At 52.6% G+C, this 27,925-nt stretch overlaps 1 protein-coding gene across 5 annotated transcripts; it reads right to left on the reverse strand.

The window, feature by feature from the left end:
• Positions 1–889: 889 nt before the first annotated feature.
• A4GALT (alpha 1,4-galactosyltransferase (P1PK blood group)) lies at positions 890–27,844 on the reverse strand. 5 transcript variants are annotated; one of them, XM_069586051.1, is made up of 3 exons: positions 27,743–27,844; positions 4,161–4,302; positions 890–2,742 (listed from the first exon to the last, which is right to left on the reverse strand). In XM_069586051.1, exon 3 carries the CDS (start codon positions 2,700–2,702, stop codon positions 1,635–1,637), a length of 1,068 nt encoding a protein of 355 aa, XP_069442152.1. In that variant the 5' UTR covers positions 2,703–2,742; positions 4,161–4,302; positions 27,743–27,844; the 3' UTR covers positions 890–1,634. The 5 variants fall into 5 exon arrangements, with proteins under 5 accessions (XP_069442152.1, XP_069442155.1, XP_069442150.1 ...); XM_069586054.1 differs by lacking the exon at positions 27,743–27,844 and adding an exon at positions 26,160–26,222; XM_069586049.1 differs by lacking the exon at positions 27,743–27,844 and adding an exon at positions 25,659–26,169.
• Between the last annotated feature and the right edge of the window lie 81 nt (positions 27,845–27,925).

Consider the following 27,925-nt stretch of genomic DNA (forward strand, 5'->3'; position numbering starts at 1 on the left):
TGTTGCACCCACAGGTGATGAGGGCAAGCTCTCACCCCAGGCTGTACCATTAAACTAAAATCTACTCATTTTCAAAAGATTTTAAAAAAAGGTGAGATGATGCTGTGGCTGGAGAACTACCTCATACAATCATTGTTTTAATCAAAAACATCACCTGCTCTTGATTACCCCTAGAGCCAGGGACGTCACCTCCTTACCAGGCTGCCCACGATCTTCTACTGGCAGGATCCAGAGGCCTCTAAACACCTCTGCCTTGGCTACCAAAGAGCAGCCTGCTGAGCCTGAGATCCTGACAGTATCCCCAGTCCTCTGCCCTACAGGGAGGGGTTCTCCAGCCTGCTGAAGGCCCAGCTCTCACAGAAAGCCTTCTTCCTCAATACAAACCAGCTGGGGCCTCACCCTGCGAGATTTTCCTCTGGCCCATCCCTGCGCTGCCAGCATGGCACTGCAGTCTCTCCAAGGTTCTCAGCCAGCCAGCCAGCGTGAGCCAGGAAGGACCCCATAGGCCTCGCACCTCTCTCCCTGGGGCTCCTCTAACCTAGGAGGCATATACCCGGTGGTGGGTTCCTCATCTGGCTCAGTTCAGGCCAGAAGAGAATCAGGCTGATTATGGGGTGGAGGTGGGGGCGCTGGGGGGACCCAACCAAGGCTGTCTGAGCCTTGAAAAATGAGGTGGGAAGACAGGCTCCTCCCCTTGCCCACCACAGTCATTCTCCGGCACCCAAGCCCAGAGCCCACCCAGCAGCCCTGGACCCCTCTGACCAAGGCAGGCTGTGTGCGCTCAGGCGAGTCACCACCACTGCCCGCCCAGATGCCTGCCCACAGCTGCAGGGTGGAGCTCACAAGAGCGGTGCGAATGAATGCATTTCAGCCACCAGAAAGCGCTGGATGTGGGTGACTCACTTTATTTGTTTACTGCGGGCAGAGTAGGGGGTATTTTCTTTAAAATGCTTTTCCTGAGCCAAAAGGACTCCAGGCCCCTTGCCCGAGTGGGCAGCTGGCCCGTGTCACTCCTGCAACGTCTCTGGGAGAAAGGATGGGGTGGACAGGCAGGGCCTTCCCCAAACAGCTTCCCAGGCCAACTCTGCTGGCTGCCCACCCCGGAAAAAAGAAACCAAACCCCGAAAGCGCCCCATCCCTTGGGCTCTTGAAACTGGGTCTGCCGCCCAGCTCCCCCACCAGCTGCCTCCTCCCCCTCCTTCCTACCCGCTCCTTTCCCCCCCCCGGCCCCGCACCCCCAACCTCGTGGGCACTTCAGCCCAGCCTGCCACTCTGCGAGGTGCTTTCATATTCACCAGGCTTGCCCATTGTGAACAAGACCCAGGTGAGCTCAGCCAGCTCACTCCAGCTCATTCTGTCTGGAGACGCTCCCCCCACCACTGGTCGTCTCAACCCTGTGACGGTAGGCGGGCCCAGGGGGTGGCCCACCAGAGCAGGCCCCAGGGGCCGCAGTGCGCCCTCCAGTAACAGCTCTCTGGCCAACAGTTCCCCATCCTCCCCACCACCTGCCCCAGACCCTGGGGCTGCAGAGGCCCAGCCTCCCCATCTCTAGCCCTCCCATCTAGCCTCCCCTGGGAAGGTGGGCTCCAGAGCTCCTCTCTGCCATGTGCAGGGAGGTGAGCTGGCAGGCCCCCTCACAAGTACATCTTCATGGCCTTGTGCGTCGTGGGGCAGTAGCGGGCGTGGAGCTGGGCCAGGAGGGCCCTGGACGTGGCCTCAAAGCGCGTGCCCTGGCTCTTCTTGTTCCACACGTGGACCGCGAAGGTGGCATTGAGTAGCCGGGTCAGCTCCTGGGGGCTGATGTCTTCAAAGTACTTCTTCCAGTTCTGCCAGGGGATGGGGTAGAAGGCCTCGGGGGGCAGGGTGGTGACGCCGCGGCAGGCGCGGCTCTCGCTCAGGCTGCGGATGGAGCACCATTTCTTGAAGACCCGCGTGAGCAGCTGCGGGCCCTGGTGGCCCCAGATCCAGCCGTTGTAGTGGGCCACGAAGTCGCGCATGCACTGCGCCATGAACTCGTGGTGCCGCTCGAAGGCCAGGAAGGCGCCATTGAGGACGTAGCGGGACTGGGTGCCCAGCGCGTTGGTCAGGTTCCTCAGGTCCTTGAGGACGATGAAGTCCGTGTCCAGGTAGATGCCGCCGAACTTCCACAGCAGCACGATCCTGGAGGCGTCTGAGAGCACCGGCAGCAGGTAGGGCTCCCAGCGCCGCTGCACGGCCGCGTACCAGGCGGCCAGGGGCGTCTCCCGGAAGAGCTCCTCCAGGTCCAGGGGGCGCATCTGGACGTTGGGGAAGCAGCCCAGGAGCGAGAGGCCCAGGTGCCGCGGGCGGGAGGCGTTCCCGCCAGGCAGCCCCTTCATCAGGACCACCACCGGGGACTCGGGGTGTGCCCTGGCGGCTGACTCCACGGAGCACATGAACAGGAAGTTGGGGTTCGTCCGGTCAGAGGTCTCCAGGAAGAAGATGTTGCCTGGAGGCAGGGTGCCGGGGGGCGGGGGAGTTGGGGGGACCGCGTGGGGGCAGGGGACGTCCACAGGCAGGTTAGAGAGCTGTCCTTGGCCCCTGGGCTCTCCCACAACATGCCAGTAGACCATGACAGAGACGAAGAAGGTGAACTTGAAGCCGATGATGAACAGGGTACAGACCCGCTGCCTCGGGGTGCCCCGGAGCAGCCGCAGCAGGCAGTCGGGGGGCGCCGACGTCATCTCCCCAAATGTCAGGAGCCTCCAGCAGGAATCGGCTGGTCTGTAAGAGACGAGCACCACACTCAGGCAGCCTGCTGGCTTCCCCGGCTCAAGAACACTGCCCACAGACACCAGCCATGGCTGAGCCCGGCTTCCAGACTCCACGGGCCGGCCAGGTGCTCAGGAACCCCTCTCTGACCTCAGCTCTACAGTGGGAGCAGCAGGCCATGGGCTGAGATGTGGGCAGAGGCCCTTCCACTCTGTGATATACTGGCGAGCTCCCCAAGGGCTGGGCCAGTGCCACCCACAATGTGAGGCCAGCATGGGCCCAGCGCAGGCTCTGGCCTCTCTGCAAGGTCTGTCCCCTTTGAACTGCCAGTCTGTGATGTGAGACCCAGTGCAGGCATCTCTCAGCCCCATTCGGTTCCACCAGCTGGGCCTGGAGCTGGAATAAGAGGAAGGGCTGCCTGCAGCCACAGGGACTTTCAGCAGGAGGCCTGGGGGGCTGGGTGCCAGCATGCAAGCTGACTCAGAGGCAGGACGGGCAGACTCCAGGCATGTGGGCATGCTTGCTGGGTCCCCAAGCCCTTGGGGTGGACATGACAGAATCTCCCGGGCCCCTGGCTTTCCCAGCCCTTGCTTGGAGGGAGGGGGACAGGGAGGTTGTGCTATATAAGCTGTCACTCTGTCACCTGACTAGCACGGCTGCCCTCGGACCCACACTCTCTCTTGATGCCCAGGCTGTGGCTGGCCGGCAGCAGGAACATTCCCGGGTGCCTTGCAGGAGGCTGGGAGGAACAAGAGAGGCTTGTGGTGGGACTGTGTGAATCCTGGGACACCTGGGACCTGCGTCTGCCTGAACCAGCTGCAGGATGGTCATACTGGAGCAAGGATTATATTCATTCACTCAGTGAATACTGACTGCCCACCATGCTCATGTCAGGCGGCCTTCTCAGCACTTCAAACATATTAAGTCATTAAACACAGCCACCCTGTGGGGCGGGAATCATCCTCCTTTCACATGGTGAGAACACTGAGGCACAGAGAGGTCCAGTAACTCATGCAGAGTCCTCTGCTTGGCCAGGAGCAGGGCAGGGGGTTTGAACCCAGGCCACCTGGCTCCAGGTCTGTGCTCTCACCACTGAGACATGCTGCCTGGGGACTCGGGACACATTGACCCAGACAGTCCTATGAACAGAATCCTGGCCAGTGCTTACTCTCCTGAATCCACATCCATCCAGGCCTCAGTAACGCCAGGGCACAGTTGCATAGTTTCCACTTTAGAGGCCAGGAAGCTTGGGTGCAAGTGGCGGGGCACTGGGTGCAGCCTGGGGGAACCATAGTCAACCCTTCCCCACGACAGAGAGGGGTCTTGTGGTCACAGCAGGGTCCCAGGAGGCTGTGACTTGCCCAGTGGGGCCCGTCCCTCCCCAAGGCTGAGGCCAGGAACCGTGGCCACGGCATGGGCTGGAAACTGACCAGCCTGGGTGGCCCATGGCGGCGAGGTGGGGAACCGGGCAGCCTGGCCGGCCTCCTGGAGACACGCCCTGGGTCAGCAGCCAGCCTTCTCTGCCAGCAGGAACCGGGTCCTTCCCTATGCTCTCCATGCCCGCAAATCCATCTGCAAAAGATGGCGAGAGACAGGGTGAGGCTGGTTCCCAGCCACACAGGCCAGGCAGGCCGGGCCTGCAGCTCACTTGCTCATTCTGTCCTCCACTCTCTTGGCCCCTGGGGGAACATGCTGGGGAGAAGAGAAGAGTTAGGCGCAGCTCTGCCCTGGAGGAGTGCTCGGCTTCAAGGGGAGACCACGTGGAGAGAGGCAATCAACCCGATGATGGCGGAACTGGAGCCAAGGGGCCAGCAAAGCGGGAGCAGGCAGCTTCCTGGAGGAGGTGACACTCAATGAGAAGGGAGTCAGCCATGGGCGTGGAGGAGACCTGCACACCTCTCTCTCCCCAGGGCCCGGCTCAGCTCTGGGTACACGGCAGTCACACAGGAAACGGACTCACGGCCTGATTCACTCACTCAACAGCCAGAAGAGAAGAGAAAGAAAGTGAAGTCGCTCAGTCGCGCCCAACTCTTGCGACCCCATGGATTGTAAGCTACTATGCTCCTCTGTCCATGGGATTTTTCAGGAAACAGCCAAGGTAACGATTTAAAAACGCGAATCTGGCCAGGCTGCTCCTCTGCTCAGAGGATGAGTGAGGTGGGAGGCCTAGTTCATGAGGGGTGGCACGTCCCCCCACCCTGACCTCACACCTGCTTCTCTCCCCATCACCACCTGGCTTCCCGGTTCTTCCTTAAACCCACCCCGCCAGGCTGCCGACTCCGGGCCTCCGCACTGGCTGTTCCCTCTGCTTGGAATGCTTTCTGCAGATGTTCACAGGGCTGGCTCCTTCATCTTCCCACGTCCTCCCCGCCCCGGCCCCTCCAAGATCCCAGCTTCCCCCACACCCCACAGCCTCCTCCTCTGGTCTGTTCGCCCTAGTCCTTATTCTAATACACTGTATGTTTCTGTACTTGTCCGTTTGGTTATTTATTTGGAACAGAACCCCTATGAGGACAGGTATGTCTGGTGTAGGTTTATTTATTTTTTCAGGGTCTAGAATACTGCCTGGATCTTGGTATGTAATAAATAAATACTGAGTAAGTGAGTGACTCAGCGTGTGGGTCTGTACTTTCGTAAAGGAGCACGCGAGTGAATGAAGGGGCCAATCAGTGAGTGATCAGTGAATGAATGAATCAGCAGATGAATGAGTTAGCAAGTCAACAAGTGAGGAAACAGTCAGTGAGCACACGAGGGGAGGAAACTGGGGGGTCAGAGAGAGCTGCCTGGGATGCCCCAGCCGGGCTGTGAGCGGCAGAGCCGCTGATGTCAACCCATAACCTTGTGCTCCTGGGACCTGGTTTTCCCCTACAGGGAGAGAGGCTATTTTGGTCCTGAGTATTTTTAATCCTCTGTGAACCACTCTGCTGAGTGCTCACAGACGAGCGGTGGATGGAGCAAGGCCGGGGCTGTGTGGGGGCCCGGAGGGTCCTAGCTCTCCCATGGGCTGTGTTTTTGGGGTGGGGATAGGAGCCTGTAGAGGAGGCAGGATGTGCTGGCCGTGGCTGAGGGAGCCAGACGCGAGCAGCAGCACCGTATTTGGTGCCGGAGCCCAAGACCCGGGAATGGAAACGGTTTATGACGCGAAGCTGGCCGCAGCCCAGTAGCCGTGTGACCTCAGGCCCAAAGCACTCTCCAGTCCCTGGGAGAGCCTCACAGCCCAAGTCCTGGCCTTTGTCAGTCCAGACTGGCACGTTCCTGCCACCTTCTCCTGTCTCCCGGCCGCCATCTCCAGCCCTGCCCTGGGGAGGTACTCCCTGTTGGCACCTAACTGCAGTCACATCCCGCTCTAAGTCCTTCTGTGGCTCCCCATCATCAAGACGCGCCGTGTCCAGCTCAGGGAGGAAGGAAGGGTATGAAGTGCAGGGCTGGCAGAGACTGAAGGCTGAAGGTCTGGCCAGTCCCCTTCCGAGCTGGCCCTTGGCACTGGCTCTGTGGCTCCCACCTCAGGAGCACGGCATCAAGGGCATCAAGCTCATAGGTCTAGAAAAGGCTGGGACCTGGCTCTGGGACCTCATCCTCGACCATGGCCTACACCCATCCCTGCCCCCCATCAGGGAGCCTCCACCTCTGACCCTCGCTGGGCTCCTGGGTCCAGCCCATGGCAGAGAAAAGGGTTATAAGTCACATGTAACTGGGGTCCCCAGGGGAGACAGGGTGGCCGTCTGCTGGTCTGGGTGGTCCATCATCCATTCCCACTTCTGATAACTGCACCCCGATTTCCTTTGCATACACTCTACTCCTAACTCTGGGGGTGGGCACGGATTCAGGTCTGGGCACTGGCTGTGCAGTGCTCGCCAGCCACAGTGATGGCCCCACACTCTGCTCCCAGAGCGCAGAAGGCACCATGGATGCTGGTGGCCTGCTCATCAGGGAAGGATGAAGACAAGACCTGGTAAACGTGGGATGGGAGCTCTCTGGCAACTACTGGGCTTAGGAGCCACCGACTGTCCCAAACTAGAGGCGACTTGCCCAGCCCCTCACACGAGAGGGGAAGAAATGGAGGCTTAGTGATGCCCAGTCCCACACAGAGAATCACAGTCGAGGTGGGACTAGAACTCAGCTCTCACACCAGCCCACATGCAACCAGACGTCAGGGTTGCAATTTCTCCAGTGTTTCCCTCCCACGGGCCCTGGGAGCCAGGACCCAGCTCTGGACTCAGCAGATGCGAGCAACTACCTGTCCTCCACCTCTGTGACGGTCACTTAATTTTTAAAAAATGATTTAAAAATTTTAAAATAATTTTTCTTGGCCTTGCCCCATGACCTGCAGGATCTTAGTTCCCTGACCAGGGATCATACTCAAGTCACCTGCAGTGGAAGTGAGGAGTCTTAACCACCGGACTGCCAGGGAAATCCTCTCTTCTTTTCATTGATTTATTTTATTCATTTATTCATTTGGCCGTGCTGGGTCTCGGTTACAGCGCGTGGGGTCTTTGATCTTCACTGTGGCCTGTGAGATCTAGTTCTATGACCAGGGATCAAACCTGGGCCCCCTGCATCGGGAGTGTGGAGTCTTAGCCACTGGACCACCAGGGAAGCCCCTGACAGGTCACGTAAGACCGGGGGCCTCAGTTTCCTCACCTGTGGGAGGGGAGTGCAGAGGCTGTCCTGGGTACCGCGTGCATCTTGATCTGCACGTGGCCCTTGCTGGCTCTGCTATCGGCTGGGGGCAGTGTAGGGTTTGGAAACCAATGCCTGTGCACAGATATGCATAGGAAGGATGGAGGAGACACTGCCAGAGGGTCCTTCTCCTTCCTGGAGACCCCTAGGACTGCAGAGGTAGCAGCTGGCGGAACCTTGTTCTCAGACGTGGAGGGAGGACCCTGACCGGAGAGGAGAGAAGAGCCTCGAAGCAAAGGATGGCACCTTCCAAAGATTTCTCCAATCAACCAATCGGCAATCCATCGACGCTGCAACCCCACCCGCCTCTTCCTCTCTTCTCCTTTCTGTCCCTGGCCCCTCCTACCCCTTCCTCTCCCCTGCTGCCCCACCAGGTCTGTCTCTCTCTCCATCTCCTTCCCTCTCAAACAACCCTGGGGTGCCCTTTCTGGCCCTTGACCCCATGATTCTGCATAGGGGCAGGGGTGCAGTGGGAGGACACAGAGACAGACAGGGGCCAAAGGCCAGGTTGACAGCATTCAAAGGACTGGATAAGCAGCTGCCTCCCCTCACCCCAAGGAAGCTCTTCCCCAAGCTAGGAACCCAAAGGCCCCAATTGGCACCTGTGCCCCATATCAAGTCAAAGACACAGGGATTCATTAAGTACCAGGAGACTTAGGGCTGGGGACCTGGTGGAGGTGGGGGTGCCATGGGTGACAGAGAGATAGGGGAGGACTTCCCTTGCGGTCCAGGGCTTAAGACGGCCCCTCCATCACAGGGGGTTGGGGTTCCATCTCCGGTCGGGGAATAAGATCCCACATGACAAAAAGGCACAGCCAAAATACAAATAAATAAAATAAAATGGTTAATTAAAAAAAAAGATCAGAGAGTCGACTGCATCCTCCTGCTTGAGGATGACGCATCTCGTGGGGGTCAGGAGGCCCCGACCGGCCCTGGCTGGGGTCAGCGCGTTTCTCAGTTCAGCCTGATCCCCAGTGAGGGCTGTAGGATTATTCCAGCTCATTCCTGCACCCGCTCCCCTGTTTAACGTTCAGAAAACATAAGTGACTTGTCCAAGGGTCCGTGCTAGTGGCACGGGGGCTGGAGGGTGCTTGCAGGTCTGCCCAGCCCCGCTCGAATTGCTCTGTGACTTTAGGCAACTCCCTTTCCTTTGTTGGGCCTCAGATCCCTTCTGCACCACGGGGAAGGGAGAGCCGGACTAACCGAAAGTTCTAACTGTGGGAACACAGGGCCTGTGCTGATCTACCTCCCTGATAAGTTAATGGCTGAGCAGATATGGAGGCTATACACCGAGGGATCCTGGGGCAGGTCACCCAGCCAGGAAATGGAGTATAGAATTCAATCCCAGGTCCCTGCTGACAGCTTCTGTTCCGCCACTGATTGGCTCTGTGACCTTGGGCCTGGGCCTGCCCCCATGCCCTGTACCTTAATAAAATTGAGGGGGGTGGGCTTTTGGCCTTAGAATTCAGACCCTCCTTGGTGTGAAAAATCAGTATCTCCAGCTTCCAAACCCTACTTGGAGGAGCTGCTGTCCGGTCCTCCCACGGACCCCATCCCCACTCTTTCAGGGCATACCTGATTAAGACTGACGGATATTAAAAGGCAGCGATCCTGGTACAAGTGGCTGTTTTCAGAGCCGAGGTTACAAAATGTTCCCCCTCCAAAGCCTGTAAGTTGTTCCGAGGACAGAAATTCCTGAAGCCAGAATCTAGCAGGCAGCGGCTTGCTCTTGGAGGGGTTACGACAGACGGAAAAATAGGAGGAGAAGCCCTCTGTCTCCAAGAGGAACGAGGCACATTCTTAGTTCTGAGCCTCCCCTCTTCTACTGATGTCAGACTGAGCCATGAGGGAAAGGAAAAAAATAAACCACAAGCTACAGCATCAGGGAAAGAAACCAGGAGCAGGACAAACTCATAAACTCCAAGTCACATGCGAGTGTGGCACAACGCACCTGAAACCAGCAGATGCGGCAGTGGGGGTGGGGAAGAGCGTGGGACCGGGGGTGCCCAGCAGTGCAGGACCACAGCAATCACCACTTCTAAAAGGAAGACGAGGGACTGCCCTGTTGGTCCAGTAGGTAAGACTGTGCTTCCAATGCAGGGGGCATGGGTGTGATCTCTGGTTGGGGAACTAAGATCCCACATGCCATGGGGTGTGGCCAAAAAATAAACAAATTAAAAAAAGGAAGACGAATAAGACAGGAGCCAAGGGCTTAATGAACCAGGAGGGTTCAAGGTTGGAGGCGGTGGCTTCTTCAGTCAGGCTGGGTTCTGAGAGGCAACAGAAGGGAAGCTGCAGGGGAAGACCGTATATTAAAGGAACAATCCATTCTTGCAAAAACAGAGGGAGTCTTTCAGGAGAGAAATCTAGAGAACGATCCTGGCCTGTCTCCCAATTTCCATCAAAACCTCCTATTAGTTGCTGGTCCAGGAAAATCCTGCTAATTCAAATAGAGGGGGGAAAAAATTGTTAAAGGCATAAACACAACATCCATCCAAAGATGCGACATGAATGAAGAGGGAAAGGAGCACTGGTGTTCCCTTATAAGAAGAGTCACTATAAAAACATCGCCACAAAACAAACAAAAATTCTAATCCAGAATGGCGGCATGAACTGAAAACAAGTAAAATAAAAAACCCTGAGAAAAAAGTAATTCCTGCTTGAAGGAAGACCAGAAAGCAGAAACACAAGAACGGGAGAAGTTCTTGAAAAAGATACGAAGACAGTAAGTGAGAACTGATAGACCTCTAGGAAAGAACTAGAAGAAAAAGACAAAACCATTTCAGAAGTGAAGACCAAACTACACGAAACCCAGGGAGAGCAGGCATGAAGTACAGTAAGAGGTACAGGGATCAAAATGAGGAAAGGGGACAAAACCAAATAGAAAGAAAGAGATGAAAGAATTCAAGAAGATGGAGAAAAGACGTAAAGAAGATACAACAAATGCATAACTAGGGGTTCTAAAGAAGGTGGAAACAATGGGCCAGAATAAATATTTAAAATTATAATGCAGGAAAACTTTTCTGAAATAAGGGACGATTTCATTTCATGAATTGAAACAGGACTCCATGTAGTACTGGAGATCAGTGACCCAGAATGGTTAAGTCCCAAGACATTTTCTAGCAAAATGAATGAACTTTATTATTATTTTTTTAGATGAATGAACTTTATAAAGACACAAAAGTAAATCTTTGGGCAGCTACCTGTGGCTCAGATGGTAAAGAATCTGCCTGCAATATAGGAGACCCAGGTTGGACCTCTGAGTTGGGAAGACCCCCTGGAGGAGGGAATGGCTACCCCCTCCAGTATTCTTGCCTGGAGAATTCCAGGGACCAAGGAGCCTAGTGGGCTACAGTATCGTAGGGTTACAAAGAGTCAGACATGATTGAGTGATTGAGCATGCACACAGAAAGACCTATGAAGGAAACAGAGTCAGGCTGGTATTAGATTTCTCAGCAGACACTCAATGGCAGATAGTGCAGCAATATCTACAGGATACTCAAGGAAAGAAATTGTGAGCCAAAAATTAATATATGTCATCAGTCCGTGTCCACGAAGGGAAGTGGTTCCAGGACTCCCACAGCCACCAAAATCCACAGATGCTCGTCCATCACATAAAATGGTGTAGTATTTGCATATAGCTAGATACATTTCCCTAATTCTCCAAATCATCTCTAGATTATCTATAATACCCAATATAAAGGGAAAAGTGAAAGCGTTAGTTGCTCAGGAATGTAAATGCTACATTAATAGCTGCAAGTGTGCAGCACAGTCAGGTTTTCCTTTTTGGAATGTTCTGGAATTTTTTTCCTTTTAATAAGTTAGACTCACAGTTGGTCGACTCTGTGGCTGTGGAATCCAGAGATGTGGAGGGTTGAGTGTAAGCCAAGCTGTTCTTTAAATGTTAAGGTTACACACCACGTTTCAAAATATAAGGACTTGGGCAATAATGGATTATGAGTAATAAGTACAGAAAACCGAATGGTGATTGGGCTAACTTTATTAACAGGACTGAATATATTTAACTTCAGCTCCTCTCCACCCACCAAAGAGGTAGGAATAAGGATGACAGGATGGAACGACAGTGGTGTCTAGTCAGACAACGTAAAAATGTAAACAAAAAATTGGTAGGACAGGCAAAAAGAAGGTGGAAAGTAGAGCAAGCTCTGGTGGCCTCACCCCTAACTGCTGGGGGTAAAAACTAAAGCAAGAAAAGCTTGAGCATATTTAGAGTGCAAAGGGATACGAAGAAGGGTAACACCATCCAATGTTACTGCATCTAATAAGACGCACCATCATGAACCACTAAAAAATAAAAACGCTGCCAATCAAGCAAAGCCACTCTGCTTTCTTATTATGTAGGATTTTTCTTTTGCAAGAATTTTTTTTAAAGTTAGATTTTAAAATCACCTATCACGTCTGTGTATACATAGGATGCAAGGAAGGAAGGAAGGAACTCCCTAAGAAGGAATATACGTGAAATAAATTGAGGTGTTCCTGAAGGTTCACCACACGTAAAGCCCGACTCTTCTGAGTGATTTCTCCTCAGTGTCACTGTCTGCGTTTTCCTACACGGCAGCATCAAGTCCAGTTTACATTATTGAACTTGAGTGCGGGAGGATTTTGGTAGCTGTGGGGGTTCCCTGCATGGATACTAAGGGACACCCATGTATTAACCTTTGGCTCACACTTTGCACCGACTGCGGGTGGCGCAGCCCTTCTTCAGAGCGCTTCGCTCCTGCCTCAGGAGGTTTTTTCCGAGCTGCGGACATCTCTTCAGGTAGTCATATCACTGAATGAGCAGGAAGTGGCAAACGTCAGGAACACTGCCTGACGGAGCGCTTCCAGAAGCACTAGATGGAAACACTATACGCCTCACTCAGCACAGTATCAGCTGAGATGAGTAGTGACTAGAGAACGGGGAGGATGGAGAAGAAGCAAGTTAAATGTATTGTTGTTCATAGAAGAGAAACAACGGACACTACCTCAAGAAAGAAGGGACTAAGAGTATGATATGAAGGATAAATATAAAAAAATGGAGCCACTCGAACAAATTACAAGCTTTCCCAAATATCGGAAAGATTCCTATTTTTTGTTTTGGGTTGTTTGTTTGTTTGTTTTCATCAGAACATAGCCCTCCCAGGGGCTTCCCCAGTGGTCCAGTGGCTGAGACTCTGTGCTCCCGAGGCAGGGGGCCTGGGTTCAGTCCCTGATTAGGGAACTAGATTCCACATGTCACAATGAAAGATCCCACATGCTGCAACTAAGACCCAGTACAGCCAAACAGTAAATACATATGTGTGTATATTATATACAAAGAGGAATGTATCCCTCCCACAAGCACAAAGGCATGCGTACATATGAACACAGCAGGTCATAGACATCAGCCATATCAATACATATAAACAGATTTAACTTATCTATACAAAGGAAAAGGCTTTTTTAGTTTAGATCCAAGCAAATTCCAACTCTATCTTGTACTTGAGACACAAACATCAAAAAAGTGATTTAGAAGGTTAAAAGTAAAAGAATGAGCAAACGTTTAAAGACACGTACAAACAAAAACAAAGCTGAAGCCATAATCTTAGTATCTGACAATGGGAATTAAGGCCAGGCATCTCTAAATGAGCCAAGGGAAGGCCACTTATAACGCCAAGTGGTATAATTCACAAGGCGTCAAACACACTGCAGCAATTTTCAGGAAGAAGAGATTACAGGGATGTCAGGATAAACAGATGGTAATACACTAATAACAGACTGTAATTCACCTTTCTGAGTCCAAGAAACAAGTAGATCAAACACAAAATAATTCAGAAGATCTACAAAATAATCAAAAAGTACTACTCTATATCAAATTCTTGACATAATAATAAATAATTCACTTTCAAGAGCAGATGGAACATTTCTGAAAATTGAAAACCTCAACAAAACCCATAAGCATAAAGCATATATTTTATAAATACAAAGCAGTATGACTAGAAATTAACGTAAAAGTTAGGAAGATTTTTTTAAAAACAAAACCTCTCTCTTGGACAATTCTTGAGTCAAAAGGGAAGTACAAATGGGATCTATGGCATTTCTAGAAAACAACCATATCAAAATACTTCAGAATCTGAATCTATAAGACACAGCTGCAGATTTATCAGAAGAATGTTTATAGCCTCCAATACATGTGACAAGTAAAACAGGACTGATAAGAAGAAAGAAACCAGCAGGCGAAAAATGGTAGAAAAAGAACCTAAACATTTTCTTAAAATATTAGAAAATAAACAAGAAGACCAGGGAAAGAAAAATTACAGTAGAAAAAAGTCAGGAAGCAGATAAGCAGTAGAACTAAGACATAAGGCCAAAAAAACGGGCTCTTTGGAAAAAATTCAATGAAATATATAAATCACAATTAACCTAATTAAGAAAACAAGAGAACTGAGGAGATGAGGAGTGAGCACCCAGTGCAAACTAAGTCATGCCAAATGGGAAAGGAACCAAAGAAGCAGAGGGAAACATTTTTAATCGTAAGATAGTACTTTGCAAATAACATTTGAAACCTGAAAAAAATAATTTCTAGACAAATGTAATAAATCAAGACTGTTGCCAGAACAGTCAGTCTAGACAGGCCAACTTTTACATAAGAAATAGAATTATACAAGATCATTAAGGAACAAAAGCAACAAGACATTTTTAGAGAGGAATTTTACGAATTTACATAACAGAAGATCTCAATGCTTTTAAAGGTGTTAAATAGCAAAATATTAGAGGGAACACTTGAAAAAAAATTAAGTAGGGTGGTTTATTCACTAAGTCATATCGGACTCTTGCAATCCCGTGGACTGTAGCCCACCAGGCTCCTCCATCCACGGGATTTTCCAGGCAAGAATCTGGAGTCGATTGTCACTTCCTTCTCCAGGGTACCTTCCTGACCCAGGGATCGAATTTAGGTCTCCTGCATCACAGGCGGATGGATTCTTTACTGACTGAGCCACCGATAAGTCTAAGTTAAGTATAAAGAATTGAAATTAGTATAATATAGACATCAAAACCTGAGAAAGATGGCACAAGACACTCTACTGACCAATATCACTTATGAATTAAAAATCCTAAACAAAAAAAGCAAATAGAACTCAACAGCACATCAAAAGAATGAACAATCAAAACCATGTGGGTTTGGACTTCCTAGGTGGTCCAGTGGCTAAGACTCCACACTCCCAACGCAGGGGGCCCTGGGTCAGTCCCTGGTCATAACAAAACAAAATAAAACCAAGTGGGTTTTATTCTTGGAATGCAAGGATGGTTCAATATTAGGATGTCTTTAATATAATTCACCAAATTCATACATCTAAGGAGAAAAACCATACTATTATCCCCAGAAATGCTAAAGTAATTTGACAAGGTTTCCAACACTTTCTGGATAAATTTTAAGAATCAATGGATACTTCCTTAAGAAAATTATGTACATCAACATCAAAGCCAAGAGCCAGCTTCATACAGGAGTGTGAACACTCAGCTTCATACATGAGGGAACTCTTGCTGAAGACAGGAAAAGGACAAAGTGTCCAGCACCCTCATGGGCACTGGAGGTGTTCATCAAAGCAACTTGACAAGAGAAATTAGAGCTATAAAAACTGAATGAAAGTGAAAGTTGCTCAGTCATGTCTGAATCTGCCACCCCATGGACTGCAGCCTGCCAGGCTCCTCTGTCCATGGAATACTCCAGGCAAGAATACTGGAGTGGGTTGCCATTCCCTTTTTCAGGAGGTCTTCCTGACCTGACCCAGGGATTGAACCTGGGTCTCTGACATTGCAGGCAGATTCTTTACTGTCTGAGCTACCAGTGAAGCTATGATACAAACAGGGGGCTGCTGCTGCTGCTGCTGCTAAGTCACTTCAGTCGTGTCCGACTTTGTGAGACCCCATAGATGGCAGCCCACCAGGCTCCCCCATCCCTGGAATTCTCCAGGCAAGAACACTGGAGTGGGCTGCCATTTCCTTCTTCAATGCATGAAAGTGAAAGGTGAAAGTGAAGTCTCTCAGTCGTGTCCGACTCTTAGCGACCCCATGGACTGCAGCCTACCAGGCTCCTCCGTCCATAAGATTTTCCAGGCAAGAGTACTGGCGTGGGGTGCCATTGCCTTCTCCAAACAGGGGGCAACCCCCACCAAAAGTCAAATAGAAAAAGCTAAAATTACTGCTATTTTTATACAATACTACTATATACCTAGAAAAGTCAAGAGAAACTGTTGAAAAACTCCTACTGATAAAGAAATACCATAAGGTGATAGGAAACAGACAGACACATACACAAATGTAAAAAAGCAGCTGGAAGCAGAAGACATAATGAAAAGACTCCTACTCACAACCACCATCACAGTACTTAGGGTTAAACTTAACAAAAGATATTCAACATTCATGTGAACAACAATTTAAAGCCGCTGACAATGCAAAGTACGATTGAACAAGTGGGAACTTGCACTGTGTTTTTGGATGAAGATTCAGCTTTTTAAAGACGTCAATGTTCTCTTAGCCCATGTATAAACTGCACTCGGGTCTGCAGTTCAACAAACTGATTCTAAAGTTTATTTAGAAAAATAAGCAAGGGACTTCCCTGGCAGTACAGTGGTAAAGAATCTGCCTGCTCATGCAGGGGACATAGATTCAGTCCCTGGTCTGGGAAGATCACATACCACCGGGCAGCTAAGCCCGTGAGCCACAACTCAAACCCGTGCACCCAGAGCCTGTGTTCTGCAACAGGAGAAGCCCAACAACTAGAGAGCAGCCCCCACTCGCTGCAACTAGAGAAATGAAGACTCAGCCCAGCCAAGTGGAGAAATAAAATAAAATTTAAAAAAGAAAAGCAAGCAAAAACCTACAGGAAAACTCTGAGGAAAGGAAGACATGAAGAAGGATGGGTCTTTCAGAGACTGACACACAAAGCACCAATAATTAAAAGAACCTAGTTTTTGCGTATAAACAGGGCAATGAAACAAATCACAGAAAGAGTATGGTATTTGCATATCCAACACGGGCAGCATCTACAAATGCGCGAGTGAAAATAGATCTTTTAATACAGCTGTTGGGCAAGCAGGGAAGCCAGTAGGGAAAAAGAACCAGATAAGCAGATAGCTCAGAATATGCCCAGGATAAACCCCAAATGGAATAATAAATGTTTCAGACAAAACACGAGTGAATTCCTTAGTAAACGGGGTTGGGAAGGTTTTCTTAATTATGCATGGAATCCAGAAGTCATGAAAAGAAAAAATTTCCCTGCAACCTTTCGCAAAATACTGAGAAAGTAAAAAATACAAGTGACAGCTTGGGATGGCTTTTGTTTCTCTCAGATACCAGACATCTCATGTTTCTAACTTAGAAAGCAATCCCACAAATCAAGGAGAAAAAATGAACAATCCAAAAGAAAATGAGCCAAGGTCACATCACACACACACACACACACACACACACACACACACACAGATGCTTAAACAGATAAGCAAGATGGGGGAGCTTTTTGTAAGTAAGAAAAATGCAGGTCAAAACAGTCAGATACCATCTCTCACCCATCAGATTTGCAAGAATCTAAAACTTCGACACATCCTTCAGGCAAGGCTCTGAGGAAACGGGCATCCGTACAGTGCTGGTAGGGGTGGAGAGTAACTGACCAACATCTATCAAAATTACACATTCACGTACCCTTTCGCCTTACAGTCTCACTCTGTGAATTTATCCTACAGATAAGTGATATTTGTACTGCTCACAGGTTTGTTTGCAACCACAAATGATTAGAAACAACCCAAGGTCTTCCTTGAAGGGACTGGTTAAACACACAGTGACACTCATATCTTAGAAAACAATGCCCGCTCCCAGGGGCCCAGGAACAAGGTCACTCTGACTCATCACAGGGCCAGCACAGACCCTAGCATATTGAAGGTGCTTAATACATATCTTCTGAAAGAATGCATTCTAAATGCATCCCTAAACTGCCCAGAAAGCCAGGGTGAAATGAGCAACTAATCTAGGGGAGTGCCATCTGCCAACCGGCAAACCCTGAGCCCGCGCAGACGACAACAGTCAGAAGGTGTAACTGACATGTTCTCGCCTCACCATCCAAGGGCACAAAATATGGTCGCATGCCGCGTCCCTTCATATTCAAGCACCCGAGCGTGCACCTGGCCCGGGAGAGAAAGGTGACCTTCCCAACACTACATGGCTAGTACCTGGTTGGGGGGAGGGGTCGAGGGGGGTGGCGCCAGGATCTCCTCTCAGGTATGTCTGCATCTGAAAGTCTCAGAGGCTTTTATCTTCCCTGAGGCCATCCCAGCCCCCCAAGGTCACTCTGCAGTAGAGCCTGGGCTCCAGCTCTCAGGATCAGGGTGAAGTCACCTTCTGCTCAGGCAGGGAGTGATAACTCACCACGGATCTGGACACCCAGACATCTGCTCTTAGCGACCCTGCACTGGGAGGACCAGGGGCGGGGGTGCGGAATGGTTATGGATGGCTTCCCTAGAAAAGCTGACATGTGTGCAGACGCCAGAAGGAGGTGAGGCACCAGCTGGATGGATTTCTGGGGAAAGGGTGCCCAGGGAAGAAAGTCAGTGAGTGCAAAGGCCCTCAGGCATGTGTGCCTGAGGGACTGACCGTGGAGTCACCACCAGGAGAGGCTAGAGAGATAGAGGGGACCCTGGGCTGGGCTGGGGAGCGGGCTTGAGGGCCACAGGGAAGACTTGACAACTGATTGGCAGGGGGTGCCAGTGGGCAATTTTGAGGAGGAAAAGGTTATAGCGTGACTTTTTTGGGGGGGGGTCACCCTGTGTGGCTTGTGGAATCCTAGCTCCCCACCTTCGCAGTGAGAGCCCCAAATCCTAACCACTGGACTGACAGGGAATTCCCTAGTGTGACTTATGTCTTAAAGAAATCTTTAAGATCTGGCTGCTTTATGGGTCTAAGTCACAGGGGATGTGTAGCAAGCAACAGGAATGTGTTACAAGGCTACTGTGATGATCTGGGGAGAGGGAAGCGGAGAGAGGGAATTGGGGGCACAGCTCCGCCAAACAGATTTCCGCTCTACCCCTCCTTCCCTCCCCCCAGCCCAGCCCAGCTCTCTCCATCTCTCGGTCCCTGTCCTGCGACGTGCCACCCCAGCCGCCTTCTGCTGCAGCCCCACACAAGCCCGCAGACCCTCTAGTGCTGGGGTCCGGCAAGCTCTGCCTCCCCAGCCCTGCCCGCTCCCGGCGCATGACCGCCAGACTAGCCGAGCTGACGTCTGCTCTATTGCTCAAGCCACCAGGCTCTGGAATTTCCAAGCCTCTGCAACCCACTCTTTCCTCTTCTCAAAACATCCCTCCACACTCCCCTGCCCAGGAACTTCCTGAGCAGAAAAGGTACGAAGCAAGTTTTGCCATCTGTCTGGAACACACGGCCTACCAGGCACCCCACTGAACACCACGCGCCCTGGGTCTCCATGTCCACCGCGGTGGCCCGTCTTACCAATGAAAAACTCAGGTGCAGAGCAAAGAGGCTGCTGGGTTAGTGAAGGGGGGAGGCGGGATGGGCACCACCCAGGTATGTGTGCCCCCAAGTCTCTCCTCACCTAGGAAGCCACCCAGATATTGACGCTTACTGTGGCTGGGCCCCCATTTCTGCACACATTCACACCAGGAGGAGCTCATGGCTACCTTCCAAAGGAGTGTGAACAGCACGCACCCCAAACCCTGTGCTCCCCTTAGCCCAGACCCCTGGCAGACCTTCAGAGCCCCTGAGCAAGTCCCATGGGGGAACCACCAGGGTGAATTTGGCCTTGGAGTGAACTGGGATTGCAGGAAAGTGGGCACCAAGCCAGACGCTGCCCACTCAGCCTGATATTAAATCAGGGAGGGCCTGGCATACAGCAGGTGCACGATAAGTGCGTGATGACACGACAGCCATCCCGATATATCCTCAATGCCTTTGAAAATGATGGTTAAAAGCTTCAAGAAAACCCAGCTCTTCTCTTTTGCTCAAGGCACTAGGCTCTGGGAACACCAAGTTTCTGAAACAAGCTCTTCCTTCTTCCCAAAATGTCCCTCCACCTTCCCGACCCAGCAACCTCTCAGTCATCGTAGGGAAGACGAGCTGCCATTTGCCAAGAATCCATCAAAATACTGTCATGGTTTTCTTCATACCTTTGAGTATTGCCTCTGCGTTTCCACAGTGCGTATACACAGACACTTAGCCAACAGTGGGATCCTGGTTGGTGGGGCTCCCAGCTTTTCTAGAGGGATGTGTGTGTATGTGTGCGTACATGCCTGGGGGGCAGGGCAGGGGACGTCCAGTCACCACTCTCAGTGAACAGCTCTTGCTTTGCTCTTTATCTTGAAGGTCTGAGGTGAGGGTATGTGACACGTCAGCATTTTGGCGTACGCTTTCCAGTCCTTTTCGGCCGCCTCCACTCACACGGAGCAGTGTTTACGCAGGCTGTGTCCAGGAGACGCACAGAAAGTGATCCTTACCCACACTGCTCTACACCTTGTTTTATTTTTCACTTAAAAATATGCGGGGCCTCTGTCTCCTGAAACCAGGTGGTGGTGGTTATATAACCAGACCCATTTCCTAAAACTCTTCAAACTGGACGTGCGCAACAGGCTGTAAATTCTACCTAAATTAAACTCTTTGGAAACACACGCTGCGCCTCTATCATGTCAGCAGACACAGCTCCACGCCCTACCTCTCCAGGGTAGCCCACCTTGACTGCTGGAGGGGCTTCCCCCTGTGAGCCCCTCTGTGGCTGAGCCCCCCGTGGCCCTGCTGGTAAAGCATCCACCTGCAATGCACAGACCCAGGTTCGATCTCTGGGTTGGGAAGATCCCCTGGAGAAGAGAAACACTTCCCACTCCAGTAATCTGGCCTGGAGAATTCCATGGACTGTATAGTCCATGGAGTCACACAAAGTCAGACTCAACTGAGCGACTTTCACTTTGCACTTTGACTGCTGGAAATGTGGCTTTTTGCTTTTATAGACAACACTGTGGTATCTTAGCACTTAGATCTCTCAACACATCCTTAATTACTTCTTCAGGACCCTTCCTAGAAATGAACGGCTTAGGCCAAAGGAAATGCCAATCTGTTCTCGATACAGGTCATCACTGGTCTCGAGAACTTAAAAAGTCCAAGTTCTCTCCAGCGTCAGGGCTGGTCCTCCTTCCCATCCTCTCATCGGAAGAGAGACGGGTGTGGCCAAGTTAGCGTTTATTAAAAGCTGCCTGTCAGGAATGGAGCTATGTGGTTTAATAACAGCAACGGTGCATATTTCCTGAGGGCTTACCATGCACAGCCACTGGTTAGAGTGGTTTCTCCTTCAGTAATTCATGTAATCTTCCCAGTAGCTGCCTGAGGCAGGTCCTCTTATTATCAATTACAGTTTAAGATTGGAAACTGAGGCCCAGCTGGGATTCAAACACCCTGGGATTCAAATAGCCAGGTGAAATAACTCTGTCTGCAGCCCAGTCCCATTCAACTGGGACTGCACTGTGGCCAGGGGCTCAGATCTTGCTGTGGTCAACAGGAGGTGGCTGACCCTCAATTCCTCATCTGTAAGATGGGACTGACAGCTCAAGAGGGCTGAGGGGGTTTAAAAAAAAAGATCAGGTTAACAAAAGCCCTGAAATCAGGTAGGGGCTTGATCAATGGAAAGAAAAGTGAAAGTGTTAGTTGTGTCTGACTCTTTGCGACCTCATAGACTGTAGCCCACCAGGCTCCTCTGTCCATGGAATTCTCCAGGCAAGGATACTGGAGTGGGTTGCTGTTCCCTTTTCCAGGGGATCTTCTGGACACAGGGATCGAACCCAGGTCTCCTGCACTGAAGGCGGATTCTTTACTGTCTGAGCCAGAAGCCCGTCCTCAAATCAGGAGATTGCCTTGGAAGCTTCTGGAAAAAAGCAATCGAAGACTACAGACACCCAGGGTAGGGTGGGGGTGTCTCTGGGCTCCATATCTGTATATGGGACAATGGCGTCTGCACTTTCAAATCAAGCTGTTCATGGAATGTAAGGACCACTTTTCTGTTTTACTTTCACGTCTACCCAGCGACTCAGACTTTGCGTTGTGACATCCTGAAGGCCCTGCTGCCCCTGCAGCACTTGGTTCCTGCTGGGTGAGAGGAGTGTTTGGGGCACTGCCCTGAATGGAAGGGGCCCTCCTAGTCCCTGCGGCCAGCTCTGCAGAACTGGAAGCTCCTGGCCCCACTGGGGTCTGTCCAGAGGGAAGACAAACAGAGGCAGGCAGGAGAGGAAGGGATGCTCACTCACCAAGCTCTAGACACAGAAGATGGGTACTGTTTCTTGCTAGCTACTAGAGATGGAGGTCGGAGAGGATGCCCAAGGGCAGGCGGAAACTCTTCAAGGTACTTCCCCTCCCTCTGGAGTCTGTCGATGGGGGTGATAACACCTTCTACCTCCCACCTCCCAGGGAAACAAGGAGGACTCAGGGGAAATGAGGTTGGTAAATAGCATAGGGTGCTGGGGGCCTCAGGTCCAGAACCTGCTGATGCTTTTTTTACTTTCTTTTCTGGGAAGATCAAAGCCGATTCATAAGATGCCCTCCCATCCCCTCCCTCACACCTCCTGTCCTCACCAGCTCAGAAGGCCCCCCTCTAGACCAGTTCCAGTCCTCTCCCGCCTCCAGCATCCTCTGGGACTTCATCTACCGACTTGCCCCTCCCTCTTCAGGGACTTCAGCCACTCCCTCGCCTGGCTCTTTCCCATCAGCTTATAAATGCAGCCAAGTCTCCCTTATCCCAAAGCACAGATACAGTAAAATGAAAATTTTAAATGTGTTGCTCAAATGCACACACCATCAGCAGCAAAAATAGTAATAGCCTAGTCATAACCTGGGAGAAGATCTTTGCCACCAAGAGACCAGACAAGGGGCAAGCATCTCACTGATGAACTCAAACAAGTGAATAAGAATCTTCCCTGGTGGCTCAGAGGTTAAGGCATCTGCTTCCAATGCTGGAGACTCGGGTTCGATCCCTGGGTCAGGAAGATCCCCTGGAGAAGGAAATGGTACCCCACTCCAGTATTCTTGCCTGGAGAATCCCATGGACTGAGGAGCCTGGTGGGCCGCAGTCCACGGGGTCACAAAGAGTCGGACACGACTGAGTGACTTTACTTACTTACTTACTTTTACTTAAAGATACTAGATGTTCATGCTCTTTGACCCCAGTAATTTCATTTCCAGGAAATAACAGGAAATGCACGTTCACAGCCTAAGGAAGTACACAACGGCACAGTTCCTCTGGAGAGCCAGCTGATGCTACACTGACTACCAGGTAATTCCCTCTCCAGAAAAAAATATCCGGCAATGCATAAACTTATCTATGAACTCAATGTAACACGATCTAAAAGAGCCAAATATTAAAAAAAAAACACCCAACAAAACCTAAATGTCAAATGAAACTCATTAACTAAATATGATGTCACAATGTCTAAGCATTGAAAAATATGAAAAAAGAATTAGGGAAAGACAAGGAATTTGCAACATTTGTATAAACAAGGTATCCAAATATATTGCTGTTGTTTAGTTGCTCAGTCATGTCTGATTCTTTATGACCCCATAGACTGTAGCCCACCAGGCTCCCCTGTCTGTGAGATTTCCCAGGCAAGAGTACTAGAGTGGGTTTCCATTTCCTTCTCCAGGGGATCCTCCCGACCCAGGGATGGAGCCTGAGTCTCCTGCATTGTCAGGTGGATTCCTTATCACTGAGCCACCAGAGAAGCCCATTCCAATATGTACCAATGTGTTTTTTAAAAAGTCTGGCAAATTTTAACAATAGTTATCTCCAAGTGATAACTGGTGGCTCAGACAGTCATTCGATCTCTGGGTTGGAAGATCTCCTGGAGGAGGGCATGGCAACCCACTCCAGTATTCTTGTCTGGAGAATCCTTGTGGACAGAGGAGCTTGGCGTATATACGGTCCATGGGGTCACAGAGTCAGACATGACTGAGTGACTAAGCACAGCACATCTTCAAGTGATGTGAATATGAAATCCCTCCCGCCCCCCCCCCCCCCCCACTTTCAGTTCATTCATTCAAGCAAAAGGCAGTAAACACCTACTATGTCAGGCTTGCAAGTTTCCTCCCTCCAGGAGCTTCCAATCTGGAGAGAAGGAGGAAGGCAACAGAATGCAGGGCAGGGCAGTCAACAGGAGGTAAGAGCGCGCTAGGAGCGTAGTAATGAGCACAGCTTGGGTGGCCAGATTGAAGGTGGAACTGCCCCCACCAGGAGGTGCAGCAGCCGGTGGGGGTGAGGGTGGGAAGGTGGGGCAGGGAGGAGCTGTTTTCACAGATTAAGCTTCTCTTTGCTCATCCACTCCTCTTCCCATCTGGTTACAAATGCCCCCGGCAGCCACCTTGTCTCACCCTGCCCTGGTACCAACTCAGACCCACGGGGAACAGCATTCTTGGCTGCCCTGGGTCCCTGAAGAGCTGGACCTCCGTGGCCCCGTGGAAGGCGCTGACGGGGGCCAACCTGATGCTGCGGTGTGTCACAGCTCCTTAAGTTCCAAGTAAGTCACCTTGCCAAGGCAGCTCAGCTGATAAAGAATCAGCCTGCAATGCAGGAGACCCTGGTTCAGTTCCTGGGTCGGGAAGCTCCCCTGGAGAAGGGACAAGCTACCCACTCCAGTATTCTTGTCTGGAGAATCCCCATGGACAGAGGAGCCTGGCGGGCTACAGTCCATGGGGGTCGCAACGAGTCGGGACCCGGCTGAGCGACTCAGCACAAGTCACTCTGAAAGATGCTGCCAGCCCTCGCACACAGCAGAGCAAGTCCACTGGCCTAGGCAGTTCTAGGGCTTCAACAGGTACAAGGAAGCAAAACAAAATGGTAAAGAACTTCCATTTCGGTGTTTGCGCTCTAATATGGAGCGGCCACAGCGGACAAGCAGGGACAGGCACGAGGGGCACTGGAAACAGGCTTGGAAGGAAAAGGAGCAACTGAGAAGGTTCCAGCTTGACTCTCCTTTCTTATTTTTCATTTGGGCCTGATTTGGCTGTCGGGCTCTTTGGCTGTGGGAACAGGGATGCGAGCAGGAGGGGACCGTCGCGGCCAGCTCTGGGCCCTGCTTTGTCCCTCTGGGCAGGGTGATTCCCCCATCTTGGGGAGGTGGTAACAAAGGAGGAGTCCTTGGGCAGCTGGGGTGGGGCTGGAGGGGCTGCCAGAGGGGTAGCACACCAGGTGCCCCGGGTGGTTTAAGGGAGGAGGGCACGAAGGAGTCCAGAGACCCTCAAAGGGCCACCACGGAGCCGCCGCTCACTCCATATTTGGCGGAGACCAAAAGGGTGTCCTCCAGAGAGAGGGCCGCGAGGTCAGGGGAGGTCCTAACCCTCTCAGAGCTGGGGGCTCGGCTGCGTCTGGCCGGGAGGTGGGAACCTCGGCCCGGCACGTGTCAGAAGCGGAAACTGAGGCCGGGGACTCGGCTAACTCCAAGGGGCGTGGACTGAGACTGGACATCCCCGGAAAGAGCCTCTGCCAGCGCACCGCAGCTCCCGCTGGGACTCGACGCTTCCCATCTGGAGGAGAGAAGCACGCCGGAAAGAGGGGGTGGTCTGCGGATCCGGATCCCCAGGACGGAGCGCTTAGACCCGGCTCTCCCCACTTTCCAGTTCCGACCCGGGCGGTCCCTCCACCTGGAGAGAGCCTTTCCCCTCTTCGCCGTCCAAAACCTCAGCATCCTCAAAGGCCCAGGGGGACGCCTCCCATCCCCCGGCAGTCTCCGCCCGCAGCCTGCCGCTCCCCCCGACCCCTCTCCCCAGCGGCGCCCCTCGGGGCCAGGGGCGATCGCGGCGGGCGGCGAGGCCTCCGGGACTTTTACGCGCCCCCAGGCAGAGCGGCGCGGCTCGCCCAAGGGCGCAGCGCGGGCCGGGGGAGCCGGCCCTCGGACCCGGGCTTCTCGCCCCCACGGCCGCTCTGCTCCTGCCATGGGGACCCCCGCCCGGGCGGCGCTGCCCGGAGGGCTCCCGGGCGGGGCGCGCCCTCCTTTCTCGAGCTGGGCTCCCAGCCCAGCCGCCGCGCTCAACTTTGGGTGCCTCTGGGGCGGAGGCGGCGGTCGGGGAAGCAGCGCGCACAGTCGGTGCGCACGCGAGCGACCCTCCCGAACAGGTGGTCCCGGCGGGCGGCGGCCGAGCCCTCCGCAGCCCCCACCCCTGCCTTCTCTCGGAGCGCGCCTCCCCGCCCGGGCCCGGGGCGCCCCCCGGCCTGTGCCGCGGAGCCCGGCCACTCGTACCTCTGCTCCTGCGACTCCGGCCGGCGGACAACGCGGCCCCGCGGGCCCGGCGGGCGGCAGGCTGGCGGCAGGCGGCGGGCGGGCAGGGCCGGGAGACCGGCGGGCGGAGCGCCGCTCCTCAGCCCGGGGCGGGGTCAGCGCCGCCCCGCCCCGCCCCGCCCCGAGGGGGTCCTGTGAGTCCACACCGCTCCCAGCGCCCGGGGCTGGACCCGATCAGCCCGCGGGCCCACAGGTACGGAGCACTCCCCGTGCCTCCCTGCCGCGTAGTCTGTGGCTTTACGATCCCTTTCCCCCCATTTAACAGATGAGCCAAACGAGGCTCAGGGCCGTAAGTGACTTCCACGTCAAGCAGCTGGGCAAGGGCAGTAGCGGCATTTGAACTCGGGCCTGACTGTTGCCCCTGGACCTCCTTCCTCCATCGCCGTGCGACCGGTGCTAAACGTTTTGCCTGCATCCACCCCGTGTTGCACAGCCTTCGTGCCCTGTCCTTTTCCCTCTCACCCTCTGGTCCACTGCGCACGTGCCGAGGTGTGCTCACTTCCTCCTCACCCATCCTCTCACTCTGGAGGGCCAGGGGAAGCCCTTTCCACTTGTCCGCAAGGTCCCACCCTTCAAGCCGATGCTGATCACGTGATTCTGCCCTCTTTTCCCTCTCTCCAGTCATTCCCATCTGTTCACACAAGGTTACTTCTATCCTAAAACCCAAACCAGAGGGAGGGTAGATAAAAACCACCAAAAACTCTCTTAGGATCCCTCTGCCCGCTCCAGCTACTGCTGTCTCATTTCCCCTTCCCTTTATGCAAAAGCCCTCCAAGAGCTGTTTCTCCAGGCTCTCTTCACTCTCCCTCCTTCCATTCTCCTTAAAAACCCATCTAATCGGGCTCTTGTCCCTCTTCCCACTGATCCCCCAGAACCGTCATGCTGGGGCTCCGGTGATGTACAGTCGCTGGATACAGTGCTAAGTCTCCGTTTTGTCCTCCTGGTCCCTCCAGCAGGATGTGACGCTGCTGCCCACTCCCTCTTCTCCGATGCACCCTCTTCTCTTGGCTGCCCTAATACCACATTTGCCTGGTTCTCCTCCTGCTCCTCGGTGACCCCCATTCTCCTCTGTAGCAGCCCCCAGCTTCTGAATGTCACCCCAACCTGCGGCTTCTATCTGCTGAGGACACCCGGCGGCCTGGCCCTCTTCCAAAGCTCACAGATCTGTGTGCTGGAGACCTCCCTTATCTCGCTCCATCCAATGTCCCTGTCTTCCTTCCCCAGAGTTGGCATCCTGCATCTTCCTCTCAGTTAATGAGAGCTCCATTTTCTAGGTGGTGGTTGTCTAATTGCTAAGTTCTGCCCAACTCTTGGGTGACCCAGTGGACTGGAGCCCACCAGGCTCCTATGTCTATGGGATTCTCCAGCCAAGAATACTGGAGTGGGTTGCCATTTCCCTCTCCATTTCCCAACCCAGGGATTGAACCCACGTCTCCAGCATTGACAGGAGGATTCTTTACCCCTGAGCCACCTGGGAAGCCCGTTTTCTAGGTACTCCAGCTCTGGGAAATGGTGAAGGATAGGGATGCATGCAGTCCATGGGGTGGCAAAGAATCGGACACGACTGAGCAACTGAACAACAAAACCCCTGGCTTCCTCGCTCTACCCACCACCGCACACCCCACATCCTCTCCAACAGCTAATCCCATGGGCTCCGCCTTGAGAACACACCCAGAAACTGACATTCTCACCCCTCCCTCTTGTCCAAGCCACCTGCCCCTCCCCAGGCCAAGTGCAGGGGCCTCTTCTCACTGCTCTCCCTGTCTCCCTCAGCACCATGGTCAAACAGCAGCCAGAGGGATGGAGGCAGAACGAGATCCAGCTCACACCTCTCCTCTGCCCCACCTGCTCCAGCGAATTCAGTCTCCTTAGGAAACTCAGGCTCCTCACTGAACTCAGAAGAAAAACCTCACCCCTGTCCTCTAGCCGCATCCCCTTCCTCTCCGTGGGCCGGGTTAGTCACGCTGGCCTCCCTGCTGGCTCTCTCCCGGTTCAGGGCCTTTGCTAGTGCCACTCCCCTGCCTGGAACAGCCTTGACCACATACCCTTGCAGCTACTTCTCTCCAGGTTCAAGCTTTGGGCTCAGCTCCTCTGTGAGACGTGCATGGCCTACAGACACGCCTGTCTTGCACTCCCCACCTCCTTCCTTCCTTGACTCCCCCACCCCCACGATTATCAGCATCACCGCATGTGACTTGCTTCTTGTTTCTCTCAGGCACTCACTTTAT

The sequence above is a fragment of the Ovis canadensis genome, chromosome 3, assembly GCF_042477335.2.
Source record: "Ovis canadensis isolate MfBH-ARS-UI-01 breed Bighorn chromosome 3, ARS-UI_OviCan_v2, whole genome shotgun sequence".
In the NCBI taxonomy this organism is placed as follows: domain Eukaryota; kingdom Metazoa; phylum Chordata; class Mammalia; order Artiodactyla; family Bovidae; genus Ovis; species Ovis canadensis.

Coding starts and splice junctions, on each gene's coding strand:
- A4GALT (XM_069586051.1), bottom strand. CDS start 2,702: ATGACGTCGGCGCCCCCCGACTGCCTGCTGCGGCTGCTCCGGGGCACC.